Here is a 22,565-nt window from a genome sequence, read left to right as displayed (position 1 = left end):
ATGCAATCTCTCCCTGTGTCAACCCCTGATCAAAATATTGCCTTATTAGGTGATTGATTATTCCAGACATTCTAATGACCAAAGTTGCGTCTATACAGAATGAGAAATAGCCCCAAAGTCAGCATATCACAAGTCCCTTGGCGCACCTGAATGAACCATTTCTCAGCTGTTTACTCGAGATCATGAAATAATTGTTTTGTTTTCTTGAGATCATGGAATAATTTTGTTTTCTCGAGATCTCGAAATAACGGTTTTGTTTTCTCGAGATCTCGAATTAGTTGTGTTGTTTTCTCGCGATCCTGAATTAATTATGTCATTATTTCGGGATAACAAGGTGAATAAAAAAAAGGATTATATGAAGGGCCTCTCTTGGCTTCCGTATGAATGTATGGCAATATATGTCATATTTAGCAAAATTACTCGTGTCATTTAGAAAAAGTGCTTTTTTGACCACAGGTAGCTCCAAAAGGGATGCACTTAAATCATTCTTTATACTATAAAACAAATATTTGGTTCCATATCATTGGAAACATAGTTAAGTTTTAATGTTGAATGCCAGTAAGTTTTCAGACTATTTTGATCAAATTAGTATGTAATTGTGTCAAAAAAATGTCCTCTCCGAGACAGCTAATTTTTCAATATTAAATAACATATCTAAAATGATTATTTTCATCCTAAAATGTGGTCAAGATATTGGGACATAAATATTAGAGACAACTAACACAAAGCTTACAGCCTTATATTTAAAAGCACTATGGAAGTAGTGCATTCTGAATTGTCAAAAAAAAAGTCCTCTCCGAGAATCACTTCATTTGTTTCTCCCAGCCCTGCTTAAAGCTACACTTAATCTTATTATAATACAAACTATTACACATGCCTATGTTCATATGTGTATTAATTTCCAAAAGTGCAGATTTGATAGTTTTTTTAAAACCAGTTTGAATTTTGGACCCCTGTGACACAAACTTTGTACCCTGATTGTAAAACAACCCCTATTATTATTATTCATCACATGGTTACAGAAAATTTCTGATTAGATTTTTAGAATTAGAAGCCTTTATTTGTCACATATACATTACAGCACAGTGAAGTTCTTTCTCTGTATTCAACCTTTATTCTTTCCCTGTAGTCTTCTGTTATTATATTGTCTTTGTCCTGTTAATTTTGATACAGGTATTTGTTTACTCGCATTTTGCACTAAGTACTTTTGTACAGTATTATCTTTTTCTATTTATATTATTATCATATTTATTTATATTTAGTTATACTACTCATGTTATTTGTTAGTTGTATGCCCAGGCTAATATATTGATTCGTAAGTTTAGTATGTGTTCTGTGAGTGTGAAATATGCTTTATTTAGAACCTTTTGCACACCCATGTATACAGCTCATCTTTGGAGTAATTATAGGAAACACAGTTTGAGGAAGCTGATTGTGGCCTATAATGATGCCATGAGGTTGCTTCTTCAAGTACCTCGTTGGTTTAGTGCTAGTCACTTATTTGTTGTTGCTGGTGTCTCTACATGTGAGGCACTCCTCAGGAACCTGATGTATAAATTTGTGTCGTCTGGATGAGTCAGTTTAACCAGCCCAAGAAGGAACTGTGTAAGGTACTCATCCAGACTCAGAAAACACTGGTGAGAGAAACTGTATGTATTTACATCTCTGACTTAATGGCTAGACTTCTTGTGTGTATGTGTGTGGGTATATATATATATATATATATATATATATATATATATATATATATATATATATAATCTCATTATCTCTAGCCGCTTTATCCTGTTCTACAGGGTCGCAGGCAAGCTGGAGCCTATCCCAGCTGACTATGGGCGAAAGGCAGGGTACACCCTGGACAAGTCTCCAGGTCTTCACAGGGCTGACACATATGCCGCTTTTCCACTACAAACGCGGCTGAGCCGTGCCGTGCTGAGTTGGGCTGAGTCGAGCTGAGCGGGGCTATTGAAGTTGCATTTCGACTACAACCGCGCTGAACCGTGCTGGCTGGAAGTGGGTGGACACATTGGGTGGAGTTAGCGAAAGTGGGTGGACGTCAGGTGATGTCGTTAAGCAGCGCAAACAGTGACATCAGTGATCTTTTAAGCGGTAGTCTCACGACCCGAATAGTAAACAATAAACATGGAGGACATGGAGTCGTTAGTGTTGCTGGTCTTGGTTCTGTGGCTTGTTGTCACCGACAACGCGAACAGATACTGGCAAGAGCGTATAGATGAGGCGAGGCGCATAAGGCTTCAGAAATTCTTGTAATTCGTAATTCTTCTTCTTCTGGGTTTGCGGTGTTTACAGATCCCAGCATGCTCGCGGGGCATGTGTGGGCATGTGAGGACACTCCTCCTCACCAATCAGTGCACAGGGGAGTGTCTGCTCACGCCCCCAGCCTCACTCGGCTCGGTTGGGCTCGCTTCAGCCCCACTCCAAAACGGTGCGAGTTTTAGGGGCTAAGCAGGGCTGAAGCGAGCTGAGTCGTGCTGTTTTTTGGTAGTCGAAACGCAAGCCGTGTCGGACTGAAGCGAGCTGAAGTGAGCTGAAAAAGGGTAGTAGAAAAGGGCCAATAGACACAGACAACCATTCACACTCACACCTACGGTCAATTTAGAGTCACCAGTTAACCTAACCTGTAGGTCTTTGGGGGAAACCCACGCGGACACGGGGAGAACATGCAAACTCCACACAGAAAGGCCCTCGCCGGCCACGGGGCTTGAACCCAGACCTTCTTGCTGTGAGGCGACAGCGCTAACCACTACACCACCGTGCCGCGCTCTCTCTCTCTCTCTCTATATATATATATATATATACACACAGTGGTGCTTGAAAGTTTGTGAACCCTTTAGAATTCTCTATATTTCTGCATAAATATGACCTAAAACATCATCAGATTTTCACACAAGTCCTAAAAGTAGATAAAGAGAACCCAGTTAAACAAATGAGACAAAAATATTATACTTGGTCATTTATTTATTGAGGAAAATGACCCAATATTACATATCTGTGAGTGGTAAAAGTATGTGAACCTCTAGGATTAGCAGTTAATTTGAAGGTGAAATTAGTCAGTTGTTTTCAATCAATGGGATGACAATCAGGTGTGAGAAGGCACCCTGTTTTATTTAAAGAACAGGAATCTATCAAAGTCTGATCTTCACAACACATGTTTGTGGAAGTGTATCATGGCACGAACAAAGGAGATTTCTGAGGACCTCAGAAAAAGCGTTGTTGATGCTCATCAGGCTGGAAAAGGTTACAAAACCATCTCTAAAGAGTTTGGACTCCACCAGTCCACAGTCAGACAGATTGTGTACAAACGGAGGAAATTCAAGACCATTGTTACCCTCCCCAGGAGTGGTCGACCAACAAAGATCACTCCAAGAGCAAGGCGTGAAATAGTCGGCGAGGTCACAAAGGACCCCAGGGTAACTTCTAAGCAACTGAAGGCCTCTCTCACATTGGCTAATGTTAATGTTCATGAGTCCACCATCAGGAGAACACTGAACAACAATGGTGTGCATGGCAGGGTTGCAAGGAGAAAGCCACTGCTCTCCAAAAAGAATATTGCTACTCATCTGCAGTTTGCTAAAGATCATGTGGACAAGCCAGAAGGCTATTGGAAAAATGTTTTGTGGACGGATGAGACCAAAATAGAACTTTTTGGTTTAAATGAGAAGCGTTATGTTTGGAGAAAGGAAAACACTGCATTCCCACATAAGAACCTTATCCCATCTGTGAAACATGGTGGTGGTAGTATCATGGTTTGGGCCTGTTTTGCTGCATCTGGGCCAGGACGGCTTGCCATCATTGATGGAACAATGAATTCTGAATTATACCAGCGAATTCTAAAGGAAAATATCAGGACATCTGTCCATGAACTGAATCTCAAGAGAAGGTGGGTCATGCAGCAAGACAACGACCCTAAGCACACAAGTCGTTCTACCAAAGAATGGTTAAAGAAGAATAAAGTTAATGTTTTGGAATGGCCAAGTCAAAGTCCTGACCTTAATCCAATCGAAATGTTGTGGAAGGACCTGAAGCGAGCAGTTCATGTGAGGAAACCCACCAACATCTCAGAGTTGAAGCTGTTCTGTATGGAAGAATGGGCTAAAATTCCTCCAAGCCGGTGTGCAGGACTGATCAACAGTTACCGCAAACGTTTAGTTGCAGTTATTGCTGCACAAGGGGGTCACACCAGATTCTGAAAGCAAAGGTTCACATACTTTTGCCACTCACAGATATGTAATATTGGATCATTTTCCTTGATAAATAAATGACCAAGTATAACATTTTTGTCTCATTTGTTTAACTGGGTTCTCTTTATCTACTTTAAGGACTTGTGTGCAAATCTGATGATGTTTTAGGTCATATTTATGCAGAAATAGAGAAAATTCTAAAGGGTTCACAAACTTTCAAGCACCACTGTATGTGTGTGTGTGTGTGTGTGTGTGTGTATATATATATATATATATATATATATATATATATATATATATATATATATATATATAATGTATGTGTGTGTGTGTATGTGTATGGATGTATGCATGTATGTATATATACTGTATGATTTACTTTTATTACTGTTTTCCTAAATTTGTTTTAATCTTTTTTTTTTTTTTTGTATGTGTGCTATGGACCCTGCTGTGAGTCTGTAATAAAGATTGAATTGTTATTAATACCATATTTTTCTTTATTTTAATTTTACATTTTATATTTTCCCTTCATTTTGTCATTTGATTTTATGGACCACAATGGAAATAAGTGTTTTCACTTTCTTGTGTCATCCATGTATTTTTAATGTATTTACAATTGTTTGTATGTATTTACATTGATTGATTTTATTTAGTAAATTCAATCAATCAATCAACCCATCTGAAGCAATGAAAACACAGAGAGAGAGAGAGAGAGAGAGAGAGAGAGAGCATTGGCACCTGGGGATTTTTTTTTTAGAAGCCTTTATTTGATGGCTCTGTTTTCCGAAGGTAAACAGCATACTAGTTATCTGGTTATGTCACAAGCAGATATCTGGTTTCAATGCAAATGGTTGCGTCCAGGTGGATAAATTGTTGTTATAAAGGTTTATTTTAATTTAAACACGCGCGGGGGCACATCAGGGTACTTGCCATGATTGGCAAACCATGTTAATTTATACCTGGCGACTTGTCCAGGGTGTACCCCGCCTTTCGCCCGTAGTCAGCTGGGATAGGCTCCAGCTTGCCTGCGACCCTGTAGAAGGATAAAGCGGCTAGAGATAATGAGATGAGATGTTAATTTATATGAGCATATTTCTTATCTTTAATTTCAATTGGCAAGACAAGCTTTGGATATTGAACAGTAAGGAATGCGGAATCCATTATGTTGACAACTTGTGAGTTTTGTCTGGGTTGTCAATGTTCGTTTAACTTATGTCTAAAGTTATAAGTTGAAAAAGGGAAAGTGGGAGGAGGAGGAGGAGGGGTGAAGCCAACAGAGAAGCTGCTATAATTCAGAAGTGATTCAGTGTGAGGTTTAAGGAAACTGACAAACTTGCCATTATGAGACAAAATGAGAAATAATTCTATGTAGAAACAATTTAAAACATTTAGTAATCTTAATTTAAAATAGCAATAAATATGAATATACTTGAAGTTTTCTTAAGTTGAAAGTGTGAGTGGAAACAGTGAGGATGTTTATGTTTATTTGACAAGATAAAGTCAGTTTTCTTGAATGGAAAATGTAACAGTAAGTTGTTTTAACCCAGAGTATCAAATTGAAACAACAAATCATCTTTAGTTAAATAACTTGTATAACTTAACTTTTTGTGTTGAAACAAAGGTTATCTTCCAGTTGAGTTTACTCACATTTTTAAGGCAGCAGGTAAACTTTTGTTTCTAAGTTTAACCAGCTTTAATTTTTTTTTTTTACAGTGGGAGTGTGCCTGTATGAGGATGAAACTTATTTCCTTCCTTCTTGAGAATAGAACTGTTTTGTCTTGTAAGTGTGGCAGGAAAATGCACCCAGGATGGGGTCCTCTCCTGACGTCTTCGTTGCTCTTACTTATTTAGATGATTTAATTATTCTTTGTAAACTTCAGTGCATTAAAAATTAAACCAAATTAAATTTATAGACAAAAACACAGCCAAGAGTTAATTCCAGGAATGAAGTCAAAAGATAAGCCAAGTCATTTGAGCATTAAATCTCTCAGACGTGACTAATTGCTTAGAGGCTTGACCACCTTTTGTCATACCGTTTCCAGTGACCCCTTCTGCTTTTGAGACATCATTGTTAATACAACCCCAATTCCAAAAAAGTTGGGACAAAGTACAAATTGTAAATAAAAACGGAATGCAATAATTTACAAATCTCAAAAACTGATATTGTATTCACAATAGAACATAGACAACATATCAAATGTCGAAAGTGAGACATTTTGAAATTTCATGCCAAATATTGGCTCATTTGAAATTTCATGACAGCAAAACATCTCAAAAAAGTTGGGACAGGGGCAATAAGAGGCTGGAAAAGTTAAAAGGTACAAAAAAGGAACAGCTGGAGGACCAAATTGCAACTCATTAGATCAATTGGCAATAGGTAATTAACATGACTGGGTATAAAAAGAGCATCCTGGAGTGGCAGCGGCTCTCAGAAGTAAAGATGGGAAGAGGATCACCAATCCCCCTAATTCTGCGCCGACAAATGGTGGAGCAATATCAGAAAGGAGTTCGACAGTGTAAAATTGCAAAGAGTTTGAACATATCATCATCTACAGTGCATAATATCATCAAAAGATTCAGAGAATCTGGAAGAATCTCTGTGCGTACAGGTCAAGGCCGGAAAAACATACTGGGTGCCCGTGATTTTCGGGCCCTTCGATGGCACTGCATCACATACAGGCATGCTTCTGTATTGGAAATCACAAAATGGGCTCAGGAATATTTCCAGAGAACATTATTTGTGAACACAATTCACCGTGCCATCCGCCACTGCCAGCTAAGACTCTATAGTTCAAAGAAGAAGCCGTATCTAAACATGATCCAGAAGCGCAGATGTCTTCTCTGGGCCAAGGCTCATTTAAAATGGACTGTGGCAAAGTGGAAAACTGTTCTGTGGTCAGATGAATCAAAATTTGAAGTTCTTTATGGAAATCAGGGACGCCGTGTCATTCGGACTAAAGAGGAGAAGGACGACCCAAGTTGTTATCAGCGCTCAGTTCAGAAGCCTGCATCTCTGATGGTATGGGGTTGCATTAGTGTGTGTGGCATGGGCAGCTTACGCATCTGGAAAGACACCATCAATGCTGAAAGGTATATCCAGGTTCTAGAGCAACATATGCTCCCATCCAGGTGACGTCTCTTTCAGGGAAGACCTTGCATTTTCCAACATGACAATGCCAAACCACATACTGCATCAATTACAGCATCATGGCTGCGTAGAAGAAGGGTCCGGCCGGGTACTGAACTGGCCAGCCTGCAGTCCAGATCTTTCACCCATAGAAAACATTTGCCGCATCATAAAACGGAAGATACGACAAAAAAGACCTAAGACAGTTGAGCAACTAGAATCCTACATTAGACAAGAATGGGTTAACATTCCTATCCCTAAACTTGGGCAACTTGTCTCCTCAGTCCCCAGACGTTTACAGACTGTTGTAAAGAGAAAAGGGGATGTCTCACAGTGGTAAACATGGCCTTGTCCCAACTTTTTTGAGATGTGTTGTTGTCATGAAATTTAAAATCACCTAATTTTTCTCTTTAAATGATACATTTTCTCAGTTTAAACATTTGATATGTCATCTATGTTCTATTCTGAATAAAATATGGAATTTTGAAACTTCCACATCATTGCATTCCATTTTTATTTACAATTTGTACTTTGTCCCAACTTTTTTGGAATCGGGGTTGTACCTTCCCAATTGGAGTTCCCCAAATTTCCCTTAGATCATCCATGGTTTTATTAATTACTGTGTTTTTCACTAGCTTTTCTTTTTGTTTAATTTCTGCCATTGTCTGCTGTACTTTTGAACTTCAGGCTACCTCAGTTTCAACTTAGGATGACCTCAAGTCTACATTTCCACTATCTTTTTTTGACCGAATGTAAAGGTGCTACTGCAAAGTCACCTGAAATTTATTTATTTATTTATTTATTTATTGTGCATGGCATTTTCCTATGTCTCACAAGAACAATATCATGCAGATGAGATGTGGCCATTTTGAGTTGCTTTTCTCCGTTTTGGGACCGTTTTCCTACCTCTTGAGGTAAATAGTATGGCCATACGGAAATAGCCGAATGCGAAGAGCTTTAACTAATTAGCATAACTATGGAACTGCGTCACACCAAGATGGCAACATGCAGAAAACATCGTGATGGTTAAAAAATTAGATTATACTAACAGATCGCATTACATCCAAAAGTTGAAACATGCAGGCATCACAGATCCATATAATTTACCTACAAATGTATTCATTTATTCTTCCCACTGTGTTCTCTCTGTGTGTGCGTGTGTGCATTCACTGCTTCAGATGGGTTGAATGCAGAGGAGGAATTTTGCTGTGCTTGAGTGTACACAAAGCTTGGCTGGATAAACAAATCCACAGTTACGATGGCATCACGTGAAAGGCCCCATAACTCCATACTTGCTACCATGAAGTCAGGCCCATGCATTCTAAAGTTAAGACAGCTAAGCACTAGCGAGAATTATTTAGTTATCTGTCCAGAAAAATGACGGCATCTAACCTTGCTCTATCTTGCAGTTGCACTCACTAGGCAGGCTTTCCTTTTCTTTTCCGCTAGCTTTTAGCTGGCGAGAGAGAGGAGTCTGCCGTGTTTGCCCATGCTGACTTGTTTTGGTTAAAAGTAGGTCAAACACGCCCCCCATGGTGGTCACGTGATATTGTTGCTTGCTTGCTTCAGCAATCTCCAGAAATGTAAAATGCGGGACATATTTTATCTCGGCAAAACACTGACACGTAGGATACACGGTGTGTGCAGCAGCAGAACATCTCAAAACTCCAACAGCAATAGAAGTAGAACATTTTACCCAGAATTCAACTTTGCAGTCAGCACCTTTAAGTTTGACCATCTGGGACCTCTCCCTTCGCATACAGCTATTCTGTGCTCCAATTTAGCTTCCTGTCTCTCTGCTATCATCATTTCTACCTGTTTTTAATCACATGCAAAATTATATGCCTTGCTTGTTCAGCATCATGATGTTCTCAACTCTGCACCTGTGTTTTGTTTTTCTTATCTCAATGTCTGGGTCAGGGCTAATATTAACCACCACATCAGGTTTGGGTAAAATAAAATTTTTCTGTAGCTATACCAGCATTGTGTGTTCATACAGTTGATATGTTACAAGTTTTGATAATAAAGAAAATTTGAATGTATTGGTTTAGGTATTTTATTTTTGTCCCATGTCTCCCCAGTATGTCCCAAGTCCCCCCAACATAATGTTTCGTATCTTCCCTCAATGCCTCATGTCTCCCTGCAAAAAATAATGACATAAAAAGTGAAGCCTGAAAGCCAGTATATGTGACAAGCTGAGAAACTACTGTTGTGACAAGGAGGTATAGTAAATATTCTGTAATTCTATATAAATGTTACACTACCTGCAAAGAATTTCACACAATCTACAAAAGCTGAAAACTTGTTCCAAGTCTCCCCACTCATCTCATCTCATTATCTCTAGCCGCTTTATCCTTCTACAGGGTCGCAGGCAAGCTGGAGCCTATCCCAACTGACTACAGGCGAAAGGCGGGGTACACCCTGGACAAGTCGCCAGGTCATCACAGGGCTGACACATAGACACAGACAACCATTCACACTCACATTCACACCTATGGTCAATTTAGAGCCACCAGTTAACCTAACCTGCATGTCTTTGGACTGTGGGGGAAACCGGAGCACCCGGAGGAAACCCACGCGGACACGGGGAGAACATGCAAACTCCGCACAGAAAGGCCCTCGCTGGCCCCAGGGCTCGAACCCAGGACCTTCTTGCTGTGAGGCGACAGCGCTAACCACTACACCACCGTGCCGCCCACTCTCCCCTATAATTAAACACACTTAATTCTTCTCACCAGTTATTTTCCAAAGGTGAATTTGTTGTGATAGAATAGTACACATCTCTTTAAGGTTGTGGCCCTACAGCGCCTGAGTGTCTCCTGTGTTAGTTGGTCACAATATGGAAATGAGCGCAATAACAAGCTTTTGTCTGGGGTGGAGGGGGTGGGGGTATGTGTCAGAGATTTATTGTGGGTCGTAATGGATTTGAATGCATTCTGGTAGCCTATAATGGTAGTTTATTCTGGTAGCCTGTAATGGTAGTTTAATGGAATGTGTTGTTCCTAATGGCTTGTCTAATTTTATTCTGATGGTAACCTGACGAGTAATGTGATGGTATTTCCCTTTGATTGTGACATATCTTCTTCTTCTTCTTCTTCTTCTTTCAGCTGTTCTCATTAGGGGTTGCTACAGCGGATAATGTCCCTCCATCTCCTCCTGTCTATCTTTTTTTTTGTCGCACCAACCTTCCTCATGTCCTCCTTCACCACATCCATAAATCTCATCTTTGGTCTTCCTCTTTGCTCCATCTCCAGCATTCTTTTCCCAATATACCCTGGATACCTCTGTACATATTCAAACCATCTCAATCTTGCCTCTCTCACTTTGTCTCCAAGCTGTCCTGCATGTGCTGTCCTTCTAATATACAGTGGTGCTTGAAAGTTTGTGAACCCTTTAGAATTCTCTATATTTCTGCATAAATATGACCTAAAACATCATCAGATTTTCACACAAGTCCTAAAAGTAGATAAAGAGAACCCAGTTAAACAAATGAGACAAAAATATTATACTTGGTCATTTATTTATTGAGGAAAATGATCCAATATTACATATCTGTGAGTGGCAAAAGTATGTGAACCTCTAGGATTAGCAGTTAATTTGAAGGTGAAATTAGAGTCAGGTGTTTTTAATCAATGGGATGACAATCAGGTGTGAGTGAGCACCCTGTTTTATTTAAAGAACAGGGATCTATCAAAGTCTGATCTTCACAGCACGTTTGTGTTAGTGTATCATGGCACAAACAAAGGAGATTTCTGAGGACCTCAGAAAAAGCGTTGTTGATGCTCATCAGGCTGGAAAAGGTTACAAAACAATCTCTAAAGAGTTTGGACTCCACCAATCCACAGTCAGACAGATTGTGGACAAATGGAGGAAATTCAAGGCCATTGTTACCCTCCCCAGGAGTGGTCGACCAACAAAGATCACTCCAAGAGCAAGGCGTGAAATAGTCGGCGAGGTCACAAAGGACCCCAGGGTAACTTCTAAGCAACTGAAGGCCTCTCTCACATTGGCTAATGTTAATGTTCATGAGTCCACCATCAGGAGAACACTGAACAACAATGGTGTGCATGGCAGGGTTGCAAGGAGAAAGCCACTGTTCTCCAAAATGAACACTGCTGCTCATCTGCATTTTGCTAAAGATCACATGGACAAGCCAGAAGGCTATTGGAAAAATGTTTTGTGAATGGATGAGACCAAAATAGAACTTTTTGGTTTAAATGAGAAGCGTTATGTTTGGAGAAAGGAAAACACTGCATTCCAGCATAAGAACCTTATCCCATCTGTGAAACATGGTGGTGGTAGTATCATGGTTTGGGCCTGTTTTGCTGCACCTGCACCAAGACGGCTTGTCTTCATTGATGGAACAATGAATTCTGAATTATACCAGTGAATTCTAAAGGAAAGTGTCAGGACGTCTATCCATGAACTGAATCTCAAAAGAAGGTGGGTCATGCAGCAAGACGATGACCCTAAGCACACAAGTTGTTCTACCAAAGAATGGTTAAAGAAGAATAAAGTTAATGTTTTGGAATGGCCAAGTCAAAGTCCTGACCTTAATCCAATCGAAATGTTGTGGAAGGACTTGAAGCGAGCAGTTCATGTGAGGAAACCCACCAACATCCCAGAGTTGAAGCTGTTCTGTACAGAGGAATGGGCTAAAATTCCTCCAGGCTGGTGTGCAGGGCTGATCAACAGTTACCGGAAATGTTTAGTTGCAGTTATTGCTGCACAAGGGGGTCACACCAGATACTGAAAGCAAAGGTTCACATACTTTTGCCACTCACAGATATGTAATATTGGATCATTTTCCTCAATAAATAAATGACAAAGTATAATATTTTGTCTCATTTGTTTAACTGGGTTCTCTTTATCTACTTTTAGGACTTGTGTGAAAATCTGCTGTTTTAGGTCATATTTATGCAGAAATATAGAAAATTCTAAAGGGTTCACAAACTTTCAAGCACCACTGTATTAATTTCTAATCCTGTCCAGCTTTGCCATTCCCAATCCTCCTGTCTTTCTGTCAGTGCCACTGTCTCCAAACCATACAACATAGCTGCTTTTACTACAGTCTTATACACTTTCCCTTTCACACTTGCTGGCAACCTTCTGTCACAAATCACTCCTGACACTCCTCCATCCATTCCAATCTGCTTGCACTCTTTTCTTTACTTCACTTCCACACTCGCCATTACTTTGTACAGTTGACCCCACATATTTGAACTTATCTGCTTTGACCACCTCTATTCCTTGCAGCTGCACCATTCCACTGTCCTCACCCTCATTCACGCACATGTACTCCATCTTGCTCCTACTGACTTTCATTCCCCTTCTCTCTAGTGCATATCTCCATGTCTCTAAGTTTTCTTCCACTTGCTATCTGTTCTCACTACATTTCACAATATCATCTGCAAACATCACTGTCCATGGGGCCTCTTGCCTGATGTCATCTGTCAACCTGTCCATTATCATTGCAAACAAGAAAGGGCTTAGGGCTGAGCCCTGGTGCAATCCAACATCCACCTTAAATGCTTCTGTCATTCCCACTGCACATCTCACTGCTGTCACACTGTCCTCATACATATCCTGCACCAATCTCACATACTTCTCTGCCACTCCTGATTTCCTCATGCAGTGCCACAACTCTTCTCTTGGCATCCTGTCATATGCCTTCTTTAAATCCACAAACACACCAACTCCTTCTGGCCTTCTCCATACTTTTCTATCAACATTCTCAAGGCAAATATTGCATCTGTAGGACTCTTTCCTGGCATGAAACCATATTGCTGCTCACATATCTCCACCTCTCCTCTTAGTCTAGCTTACACTACTCTTTCCCATAACTTCATGCTGTGGCTGGTCAACTTTATGCCTCTATAGTTACTGCAGCACTGAACATCGCCCTTGTTCTTGAATATTGGCACCAGTATACTACTTCTCCATTCCTCAGGCATCCTCTCACTTTCCAAGAGCTTGTAAAACAGTCTAGTCAAAAAGTCAATTGCCATCTCTCTGAACCATCTCCATGTCTTCACAGGTATATCATCTGGGCCAGCTGCCTTACCACTTTTCATTCTTTTCATAGCTCTCCTTACTTCCTCCTTGCTAATCTGCTGAACTTCCTGATTCTCTATCTCAACCTCAGCCAACCTTCTCTCTCTTTCATTTTCTTCATTCATCAGCTTCTCAAAGTACTCCATCCACCTTCTCAACACACACTCTTCACTTGTCAGCACATTTCCATCTGCATCCTTTATCTGCCTAACCTGCTGCACATCCTTCCCAGCATGATCTCATTGTATTGCTAATCGGTACAGACCCTTTTCTCCATCCTTAGTGTCTAACATTTCATATAGTTCATCATGTGCCTTTTCCTTCGCCTGTGCCACTGCTCTCTTTGCTTTCGCTCGCATTTCCTTGGATTCTTGTTCTGCTCTATTGATCTTTCTTTTTATCCCAGTTTTGCTTTGCAACTTTTTCCTTCTTAGACTCCACCACCAAGTTTCCTTGTCTTCCTTTCTTTATCCTGATGTCAGTCCCAGCACCTTCCTAGCTGTCTCCCTCACCACTTTGGCCATAGCTGTCTAATCATCTAATACCTCTTCACCCAATGTCTGTCTCACCATATCCCTAAATTCTGACTTACAGTCTTCCTCCTTCAACTTACCAGTATTGTTGTGCATTCTGGCTATGAATGGTCAACATTACTGTATTCACTACTGATACCACTGAGGCTATATGTCATCATGGCCCTGCATCAGATGTGCAGATTGCTTTGTCTGCAGCTTTCAGAAAAAAGAGGTGGATTTTTTTCTTTTAAAAAGGATTTTGTGAGACATAGGCAATGGAGACAATTCTATTCCTCCTGCTGTTGTCATAATGATTCACAATGATGATTAAAAAGAAAAAAGAAGAAAACAAAAACAAGTGAGACAAACATAGGTCGGTTCTGAGCTATACCTTAAGAGCAAAAAGGGAGATTCAAGAGACATGAATACGATTAGTTTCTGAGCTATACTCTAATAAGGACAGAAAAGAAGGACATGAATATGAATCTTGTTACATGGACAAAGACTTCAGGAAGGAGCAGAGGGGTTTCTCTGTGATGATTCAGCAGCCAATAAACACTTTGAAATATGAGAAGGGTGTCTTGAATTTCCTTATTATGTGAAACTGAATAAACCACTGGTAAATGCTGGTAGTTTGCATAATCTGAATCAGGAGTCCAGAAAACTGACCTAGCATATCGCATAAATATGCACTGGCCCACAGGCCACTGGACAGCTCATTGAGAAAGACAGAAAGAGATGGAACTGGTCATGGAGAGAGGCTTCACTAACAATGAAATACATTACTGTTTCAGTGCTTTGCAGACACTGAAACATTACTCTGTTTATGTTAATTATCATATTATAATGCTTTAAGGGTATGATAGATACAGTATGTGATGGTTATGTGACACTATACCCTGATTATATTAATGGCCCTATAAGTAGTAAGACAGTTATTTACAACAAAAATGTGGTTATCCTGTTGATTTACTGTATAATGTTCTTTATCGCCTTTCCATTTGAAAGTTAAGATGGTGCTATGATTGGATTTCAGTGTATTTTTCATTATATTACTCATTACTTATTAAGTATTGTTAGACTTCAAATGGTAGAAATGTGATTTGTTAATGGATTATGTCACTGAGCAACTCATATTGTGTCAGTGAGAAATCTGTTAAATGAAATATCAATGCTTTTGTTGACTTAACTAATACATGGATAATTGTTTTTGTTTTTAATAAATCATGTAATGTTTTTATTACCATGGGTTCTGAGTTATCATGTATAAGTATGGTTGATTGTGAGAATGGTATTAGATTTTACTATTATTTTAACATGCATAAGTTGTAATATTGTGATGTAATATTTGCTTGGTAATGGTAAGTTTCAGATTTCTGAAAGACAAATGGGCATTAAATGAAATACACATCTTGAGATTTTCTGAGTTAGTGAGACAGTGGTAAAATATTGATAACATTTAAAAGAAAAAACACTTTTGTGTAAGGGTTTCCTGGTCTTCTGCTAAATAATTCCCACTGTTTATTTAATTAAAAAAAAAACATTTTACAGCATGTTTTTGGACAAAGCCAGAGGAAAATCATGCAGACACAAGAAGGATATGCAAAACTCCTCAGACAGACACAGAAGCTTATGATCATTGTGTGAATAGAATGGATTAATAATGTGGGTTGAACGCTTAGATCTAGAACCTTTAAGGCTTCTTTAATTTGTCCCACCTTAAAGGTTCTACATAGAACCCTAACGGAGTGTTTATCTGATATTGTTCCAAGTAGGAGCCCTTTAGTACATTAAAACACTTACATTTCCAAAGAACCACTCTGTAAGAGTATACCATCAATTATTAATTAGTCATTGTATTTTTCTGGGTAATTTGTTGACTCAGCATTCATACCATTGTGTAATATCACGGCTTATTGAAAAATATTGTAAAAATATTGCAGCGATGTATCAATAAAAACATCATCATTTGTGTAAGTCAAGTTAAATTAGTCTGGACACAACCTCTAGCATGCCAAAATCAACACACCTCAAACTGTTTATTAATAAACACATTATTGTTTTCACAGATGTGTATTTATAGTGGAGAAACTGTAACAAACTGGTATTGCAGGCTTCAGCAACTTCAGGACCAAGACTCAAAAAGTTGAGTAAACTACGAATTGTGTTTCTATGACAGTATGAGAAATATTTTCTATTGTTAACCAAGCATTATTTTTTTATTACTGTACACAAAATAGTTATATTATTATGTCCTGTATCTATGTTTTTTTTTTTTTGTTCTGTACATAAGTTTGTTGTTTTTTGATTGTGCTTCATCTCAGCTTTCAGCAGTGGAACAGAAAATAATTCTTCAGATAAAATCTACAGTATTGAGAATTATATTAATCCAACAAAACCTAAATGGTTTTCCCCTTCAAACATAACCATTGTTTTCCATTTCTGACAATTGACCTTTATCTTCCACCATAAAATGCCTTAGCAGCCACCAGTTAGTGTAAAAATTGAATATGAATTGAAAAAATATGTGCTGTTAAACATTTGTAAGTTATTAAAAACTATTAAAAATTTTCTGCCATTTCTAACAACCACAACAAGATCAAAACGGAAGTTCTGCAAAAGTGCAGCTTTCAGATGTCGTGCTGTTTTGAGTAAAGAGGCGTGTTTTGTTTTTTTTCCAGTACTTGTTGCAGGGAAATGGGGAACTGTCTAAATGTTATTTTTATTACTGAGGATACACTGGAAACAATTCAACTTAGTTAAAGTAAGAAAAATGTTCATAATGGAAAATGTTTACCTTGAAATACCCATAGCTTAAAAACACCACTTTTTTTTTTTTTTTTGGGGGGGGGGGGAATATGCTGTTTAAGATTCATTTAAGATGATGTTTTGTTTTGTTTTTACCATAAAGTACAATTTGTTCTGCATGCTGAAGACTTTGTTGTGTTAGAATTAATTTAGTGCAATTAATTATTTTTTATTTTTATCCTTGAAAAGAGGAGAGAATTGAATACACCTCATTGCATTCCATGAACACTAGCAGACTAGATTGAATTGTTGCATAAAACTTAGAAATGTGTCACTCACACAGAAAGGCAGAATGCTAGTCTATTTGTTGTGAAAACATCTTGAGAAATTCTCTTTTACAAATCTGTATTCAAAAAACATTATTTTTATTCATGATTTTAAAAAATGTGTTATTAGTTTAAAATTGCTTAGGACTAACTGGTTATAAAGGGTTTTTTTTTCCCCCATAGAGTCTGATTATTTCATTTGATAGCAGGCCATTAGCATAATGAAAAAATATGATATTTGATATTTGAGGCATGAATATGATTATATGTATGCTTAAAAAGACATACGGTAGAATGATGGAATGGAATGGTGAAAACAGATTTACTTTCAGTTCAAACAGGTCTAGCAGGCACTGCAACAACTTTCCTAGAAGTATCATCCACTGAACCAACACTAAAATTTCATTTTTGAAATGAATAATGATTGAATGAATGCAGAAGAACACACATCCAGGTGCTTTATTCAGTCAACTGGCAAAAGATGCTGTGTGCTTTCATCAGTCTCTCATTCTTCACAACACTGTAATCCTTCACTGGAGACTTCTGCGACTTTTGTGTTAAGATTTGTAAAACTACAAGCAAAAGTAACATAATTAGGTGAATTCACTTTGATCTAGTGTCAGTAAGTAGGTGTACACATAAAAACAGATCTAGGTTAAATTAGCTTTAGAAATCTCAGAGACTGAATGAAGTATACATAAGATTATTAGATATCTTACTTTTATATCTAAACCTTCAGTAGCCTACACTTTTTTGTTACTTCATCCTGTGGCTAATTTCAGCTAAAGTACTTTTAAAGTTTAAAATTAATTTTAAAAGTTAATTAGGTAACATTTTAACATTCATGTATTAAATGTAATAGTGGGTGGTTGAGCTGTGATGGAAACTGTTCTCATAAATAGCAAAGGAAGTGATCATCCAAACATGATCTACGTGTTTGTTTCACCTGTGACTCTGTACAGCGTGTCACTTAACCAACGCTACCATGCTCTGGCAAAGCTTTTACTTCATCTGGAGCATCTTGTGCTTGTTAACACTTGATCTGGTCCATGGTTCATCTGTACTCGTTTGTAAACCAGGTAAATCTGTGGTATGATTTAAATATGATTATGATTTTTAATGTTATTACATCGGATGTTGTTATTCATGTTATTTTAACTGAATGGATGTATGTGTCATGAAGGTGAGAAGGTCTCAGGCTCAAGGACCAGATGTGAACCCTGCCCATCTAATCAATACAACCCTAAATCAAGTCAAAGTCCAGAGTGTCGAAACTGTGATCCTTGTGGTAGGTAATCATTTTACATTCCAGCAAGTGGCACCAATTTTCCCCAGCGGGATTACAATTGCTTTTAAACCTGAAATAACTCCAACTACATACAACACCACTGAAAAGTTTGTACACACACCTACTTATTCATAGGTTTTTCTGTATTTTTACTTTTTTCTACATTGTAGAGCAATACTGAAGACATCAAAACTATGAAATAACATCTGGAGCATGTATGGAATTATGTGGTAAACAAAAAAGTGCTTTAAAAAACTACAATGTATTTCATATTTTAGATTCTTCAAAGTATCCAGCATTTACCCCGATGATGCTTTGCACACTATTGGCATTATCTTAACCAGCTTCATGAGGTAGTCACCTGGAATGCTTTTCAGTTAACAGGTGTGCCTCGTCAAAAGATAATTAGTACAATTTCATGCATTGTTAATGTATTTGAGATCAAACAGTAAATAGTAAATAATAAAAATACAGTAAATAACCCTGTTCCACAACTGTAGTAATCCATATTATGTCAAGAATCGCTCAGCTAAGTAAAGAGAAATGACATCCATCATTATTTTAAGACATGAAATGTTTTTTAATTAATAAAAATTAAGAAAAACCATTGAATTAGAAGGTGTATTAAAACTTTTGATTGGTACTGTATAATGAACCATCTTAATTTAAAACCTAAATAAAACTTAAAGCCAGGGATTTTTTGTTTTTTTTTCTGTTTTTTTTTTTTTTTTTTCTGGTACAAGTGCATACTCAGAAGCACTGAAAATGTCTTGTCTGTATAGGCCATTGCAAGTTAAAGTAGCAATAATAATAATCATTTGGATTATAGTAAATATATATTTGGATAATAGAAATGTATAGTAATGATGTTTCCATGATTTTTTTTCTTTCTCATCTATTGCACTAATGTTTCGACTACTTTTGATTCTTTATTTTAGGAATGTATAGCGAAAAAATTTCAGACTGCACACCAACGAGTAATACTCAGTGTCGTTGCCTTAAGGGCTTTACTGCTTGGGACTCAACAAACAAAAGATGCAGGTGCGATCGTGGTTCAGGGATCAAGGTTTTAGGTAATAATATACTTATTTTATCTCCCCAATATATTATTTTTTTAACCTTCAGTGAATTTACAGTGCAAGTAATATGGTGATTTTTTTCCATGAATTTTTGTTTGCTTGTGTTATTTTGCTGAAGTTTTTGTTTGTTTTGTTTTTTTAAGGAAATGAACAAATCTGTGAGAAATGTCCACACAAAACCTTCAGTGATAAAGTTAACTCTAAATGTCAACCAAAGTAAGTTATTTTAAGACATCATTAATTTTACACAAGCCAAAAGGTGCAGGACTAAAAATATTCAGCTAAGTGCATGACAACATTATGAAAAAGTGACATCTAGTAACTACGTGTTCATTTACAGTTTGCAGTTTCAGAGCACTGAGAAAATTCCAGGAAATGCCACCTCTGACGACAACTACGGAAATGAAGCGACAACAGTAGTACCTTATTCCTCCCCCTTGCTTTTGTCTCACACAGCCATCAGCACATCAGTCATGACTCCAACCATCAGCAGAAACTCCATCTCTACACCCACAACTTCCAGTCCTGAGTCCAAAGACAGCATCAATTATCACATCTGTAACCTTCAGTGTTTGACTGCTATAACATTAACACCTTGAAATACACTTATTATGTATTGAGATGCTGAATCTTTAGTAATAATTTTGATGGCAACTTATCAATTCCAGGGCTGACCTCTCTCGCTGTACTTCTGCTTCTCATCCTCATACTAAAGCTCAGGAGGTGTCCTAAGAAAAAGACAGAGATAGTACGACAAGGTAGGGAACCACTGAACTACTGAATTAAATGAGAGAGAGAGAGAGAGAGAGAGAGAGAGAGTGTGAATGTGTGTATGTGTGTGTATGTATTAGATATAATCTTCCACTGTCTCTCTGTCTGTCTGTTTCTCTAGGTAGTGCATGTGGAAAGCCAGTTGAGGAATCTGGTGAGAAATTCCTCTCTCCTGTCTAATCCTCCTCTTCACATGCTAGTCTTTTACATTGCTATGACTGAAACTCAGTAGTAGGTATTATATACCAGTGAGACTCAGGGTGTTTTAAATTCACTTTACATTGCAATAGCATTCAGTTTGTTCCATGACTAAAAGAAACCGAAACTGAGTGATATGATTATCAGATGCTCCATTTAAGGAAACTTAATTGTCATAGAGGTGTTTTTTTCCCTCTCCACTTCATTTAAATGTCTTGATCTTTGTGTTGGGGCAGAGACAAAATAATTACATGTTATGCTTTTATAGCAATTATTTAAGTGTCTGATTTTTAAATTATGATGATGCAGTGCTCAGCGAATGACTTTGAATCATATATTAGCAATGGATCATTATTTTGTGTCCAATTTTTAGTTTTTCTTTCATTAAAAAAGTCATTTGTTTCTCTTTTACTTTACATATAAATATAATCAGAAATGCATAGGACATTAAGTTTGATAGGAATATATTAACTTTTAGCGCCACCTTTGAAACTAGTGTGCAGCTGCTGAAAAAAAAAACCCACATTACTGTGAAGCCATGAACTTTTACTGGTGTTTCCAAAATGCCCTATTGTTTTACCACAGAAATGGGTCTATGTCCTGTGATGACTCATAAGCTCCTGATGTACCAAACCTGGATAACATGTGGGCTTAGGACAAACTAAGAATGTTATTCCGTTTGTAGTAGGGTTTTTTTGTTTGTTTGTTTTATATGGATACAGATATAAGTAAAATTAGACCACATAATAGACATGTATAAAAGTTTAAGAATACAAACACATACTGTGCAAAAGTCTTAGGCACACTATTTTTTTTCATACAAACTTTGTTATATATTTTTATTTTATGACTTCTACATTGAGTCAGTACAAAAACATTTTAGAGTTCCAAACTTTTGTTTTACAGCACAAAATTAAATGTTACAGAAGAAAAAAATCTGTATCTGAGCAGCATATTACATATGAGACCACTTTTCAGATTAAAAAAAAAAAAAACCCTTAATGAAGCCTACTGGGTTTTGCTGCAAAATTAAGATGCAAGTGTGACAAAGTGTCCAGAACAATTAGTTCTGCAAGATGTTCAGTAAAACCTACCGGTACAGCTCATTTCCTTATAAAACTGCACTCATTGTACTTGAGACTACGTTTTGTAAAGCAAAGAGTTGTCTCACACCAAATATTGACTTTGTTTCATTTATTATGGCATACTACAGTTTATAGTATTTTTTTTTAATGTTGAAGCATTTCATTTCATTATTTTTAAGCCATTTTTGGTCTACAGCATTTCTTTACATGTGCCTAAGACTTTTGCACAGTACTGTAGGTTAAAAATAGTTATTTTGATATTTGGAGAATTAGGCACAGTTTGTTAGGCTGTAAGTATCTTTTGGTATTATGTTGTATGTTATTTCTTTTCACCACTCTGACATCATTTATACATTATTTTTCATTTTACATGCAAAATAGAATGTTATGTTCATTTAATAATTATTATTAAAATCCATTAAAACATGACCTGTATATTACATATTCCTTATTAGACTGTTTAAAAGAGTCAACATACATTTCCTTTGTTAAGACCTATTTAAAATTTGAGGGTTCAAACAGGTAACTCTCAAAAGTTTGCTGTGAGCAGTTATGTTAAGAGTCAGTGGGATCAAGGAAACAACAAATACATGATAGTAACAAAAATGTAGATATTGTACTGTACAAAATTGCTAGATCACAATAAAATATCTGCTCAGAGAAGAACATCTGGCCTCAGTGGAGCCACAGGTTATGTAAACAAAAGATACAATTTTGTGGACCACTATATCATCAACCAACCAGGGCAAAGAGGAGTTTCCACTTGCCTGTCAGTTTATAAAGCTCTCTGTTATGCCCAACTATTATGAGTAGATTACAAGTTATGGATATAAATAAGGTATTTTGTTTGACAAAGTCAGAACAGGAGGTGGTGAGAAGTTGCAGGGTTGCATGTCTGTAGTTTTCTGTGAAAAATGCTGACAACTCAGACATAACAACTCGGACAGTAATAACATTAAGAAAATTCCATAAATCTGTCAATATTTCAGAGTCAGACTTTCCTGCAGAAAAATGAGTTCTAAGCAGTAGTGGGTGGCTCAGTGCTCTATCACTTCAGGTATTATCCCCTCCTACAGCGAGATTTTTTTTTCAAGTTAATTACCTCCCTTCTTTCAAAACCACAGAAAAAAAAGTTGATCATGATTTTAGATTTTGTGCTCATGTTTTTCCAA

The 22,565-nt window shown here is 37.4% G+C and overlaps 1 protein-coding gene across 3 annotated transcripts; it reads left to right on the top strand.

Annotated features, from left to right (window-relative positions):
* The first annotated feature begins 16,576 nt into the window (after positions 1–16,576).
* Positions 16,577–21,757, top strand: si:ch73-361p23.3 (tumor necrosis factor receptor superfamily member 10C). Of its 3 annotated transcripts, none has more exons than XM_060918208.1 (9): positions 16,577–16,662; positions 17,935–18,051; positions 18,156–18,260; positions 19,199–19,333; positions 19,483–19,555; positions 19,680–19,897; positions 20,008–20,097; positions 20,232–20,264; positions 20,894–21,756. In XM_060918208.1, exons 2-9 carry the CDS (start codon positions 17,958–17,960, stop codon positions 20,971–20,973), a joined length of 828 nt encoding a protein of 275 aa, XP_060774191.1. In that variant the 5' UTR covers positions 16,577–16,662; positions 17,935–17,957; the 3' UTR covers positions 20,974–21,756. The 3 variants fall into 3 exon arrangements, with proteins under 3 accessions (XP_060774191.1, XP_060774190.1, XP_060774193.1); XM_060918207.1 differs by lacking the exon at positions 16,577–16,662 and adding an exon at positions 17,273–17,426 and having other exon boundaries at positions 20,894–21,757; XM_060918210.1 differs by lacking the exons at positions 16,577–16,662; positions 17,935–18,051 and adding an exon at positions 18,431–18,490 and having other exon boundaries at positions 18,176–18,260; positions 20,894–21,757.
* The last annotated feature ends 808 nt before the right edge of the window (positions 21,758–22,565 follow it).

The sequence above is a fragment of the Neoarius graeffei genome, chromosome 4 (genome assembly GCF_027579695.1).
Source record: "Neoarius graeffei isolate fNeoGra1 chromosome 4, fNeoGra1.pri, whole genome shotgun sequence".
In the NCBI taxonomy this organism is placed as follows: Eukaryota; Metazoa; Chordata; class Actinopteri; order Siluriformes; family Ariidae; genus Neoarius; species Neoarius graeffei.
This window is presented reverse-complemented; position numbering and strand designations above follow the sequence as displayed.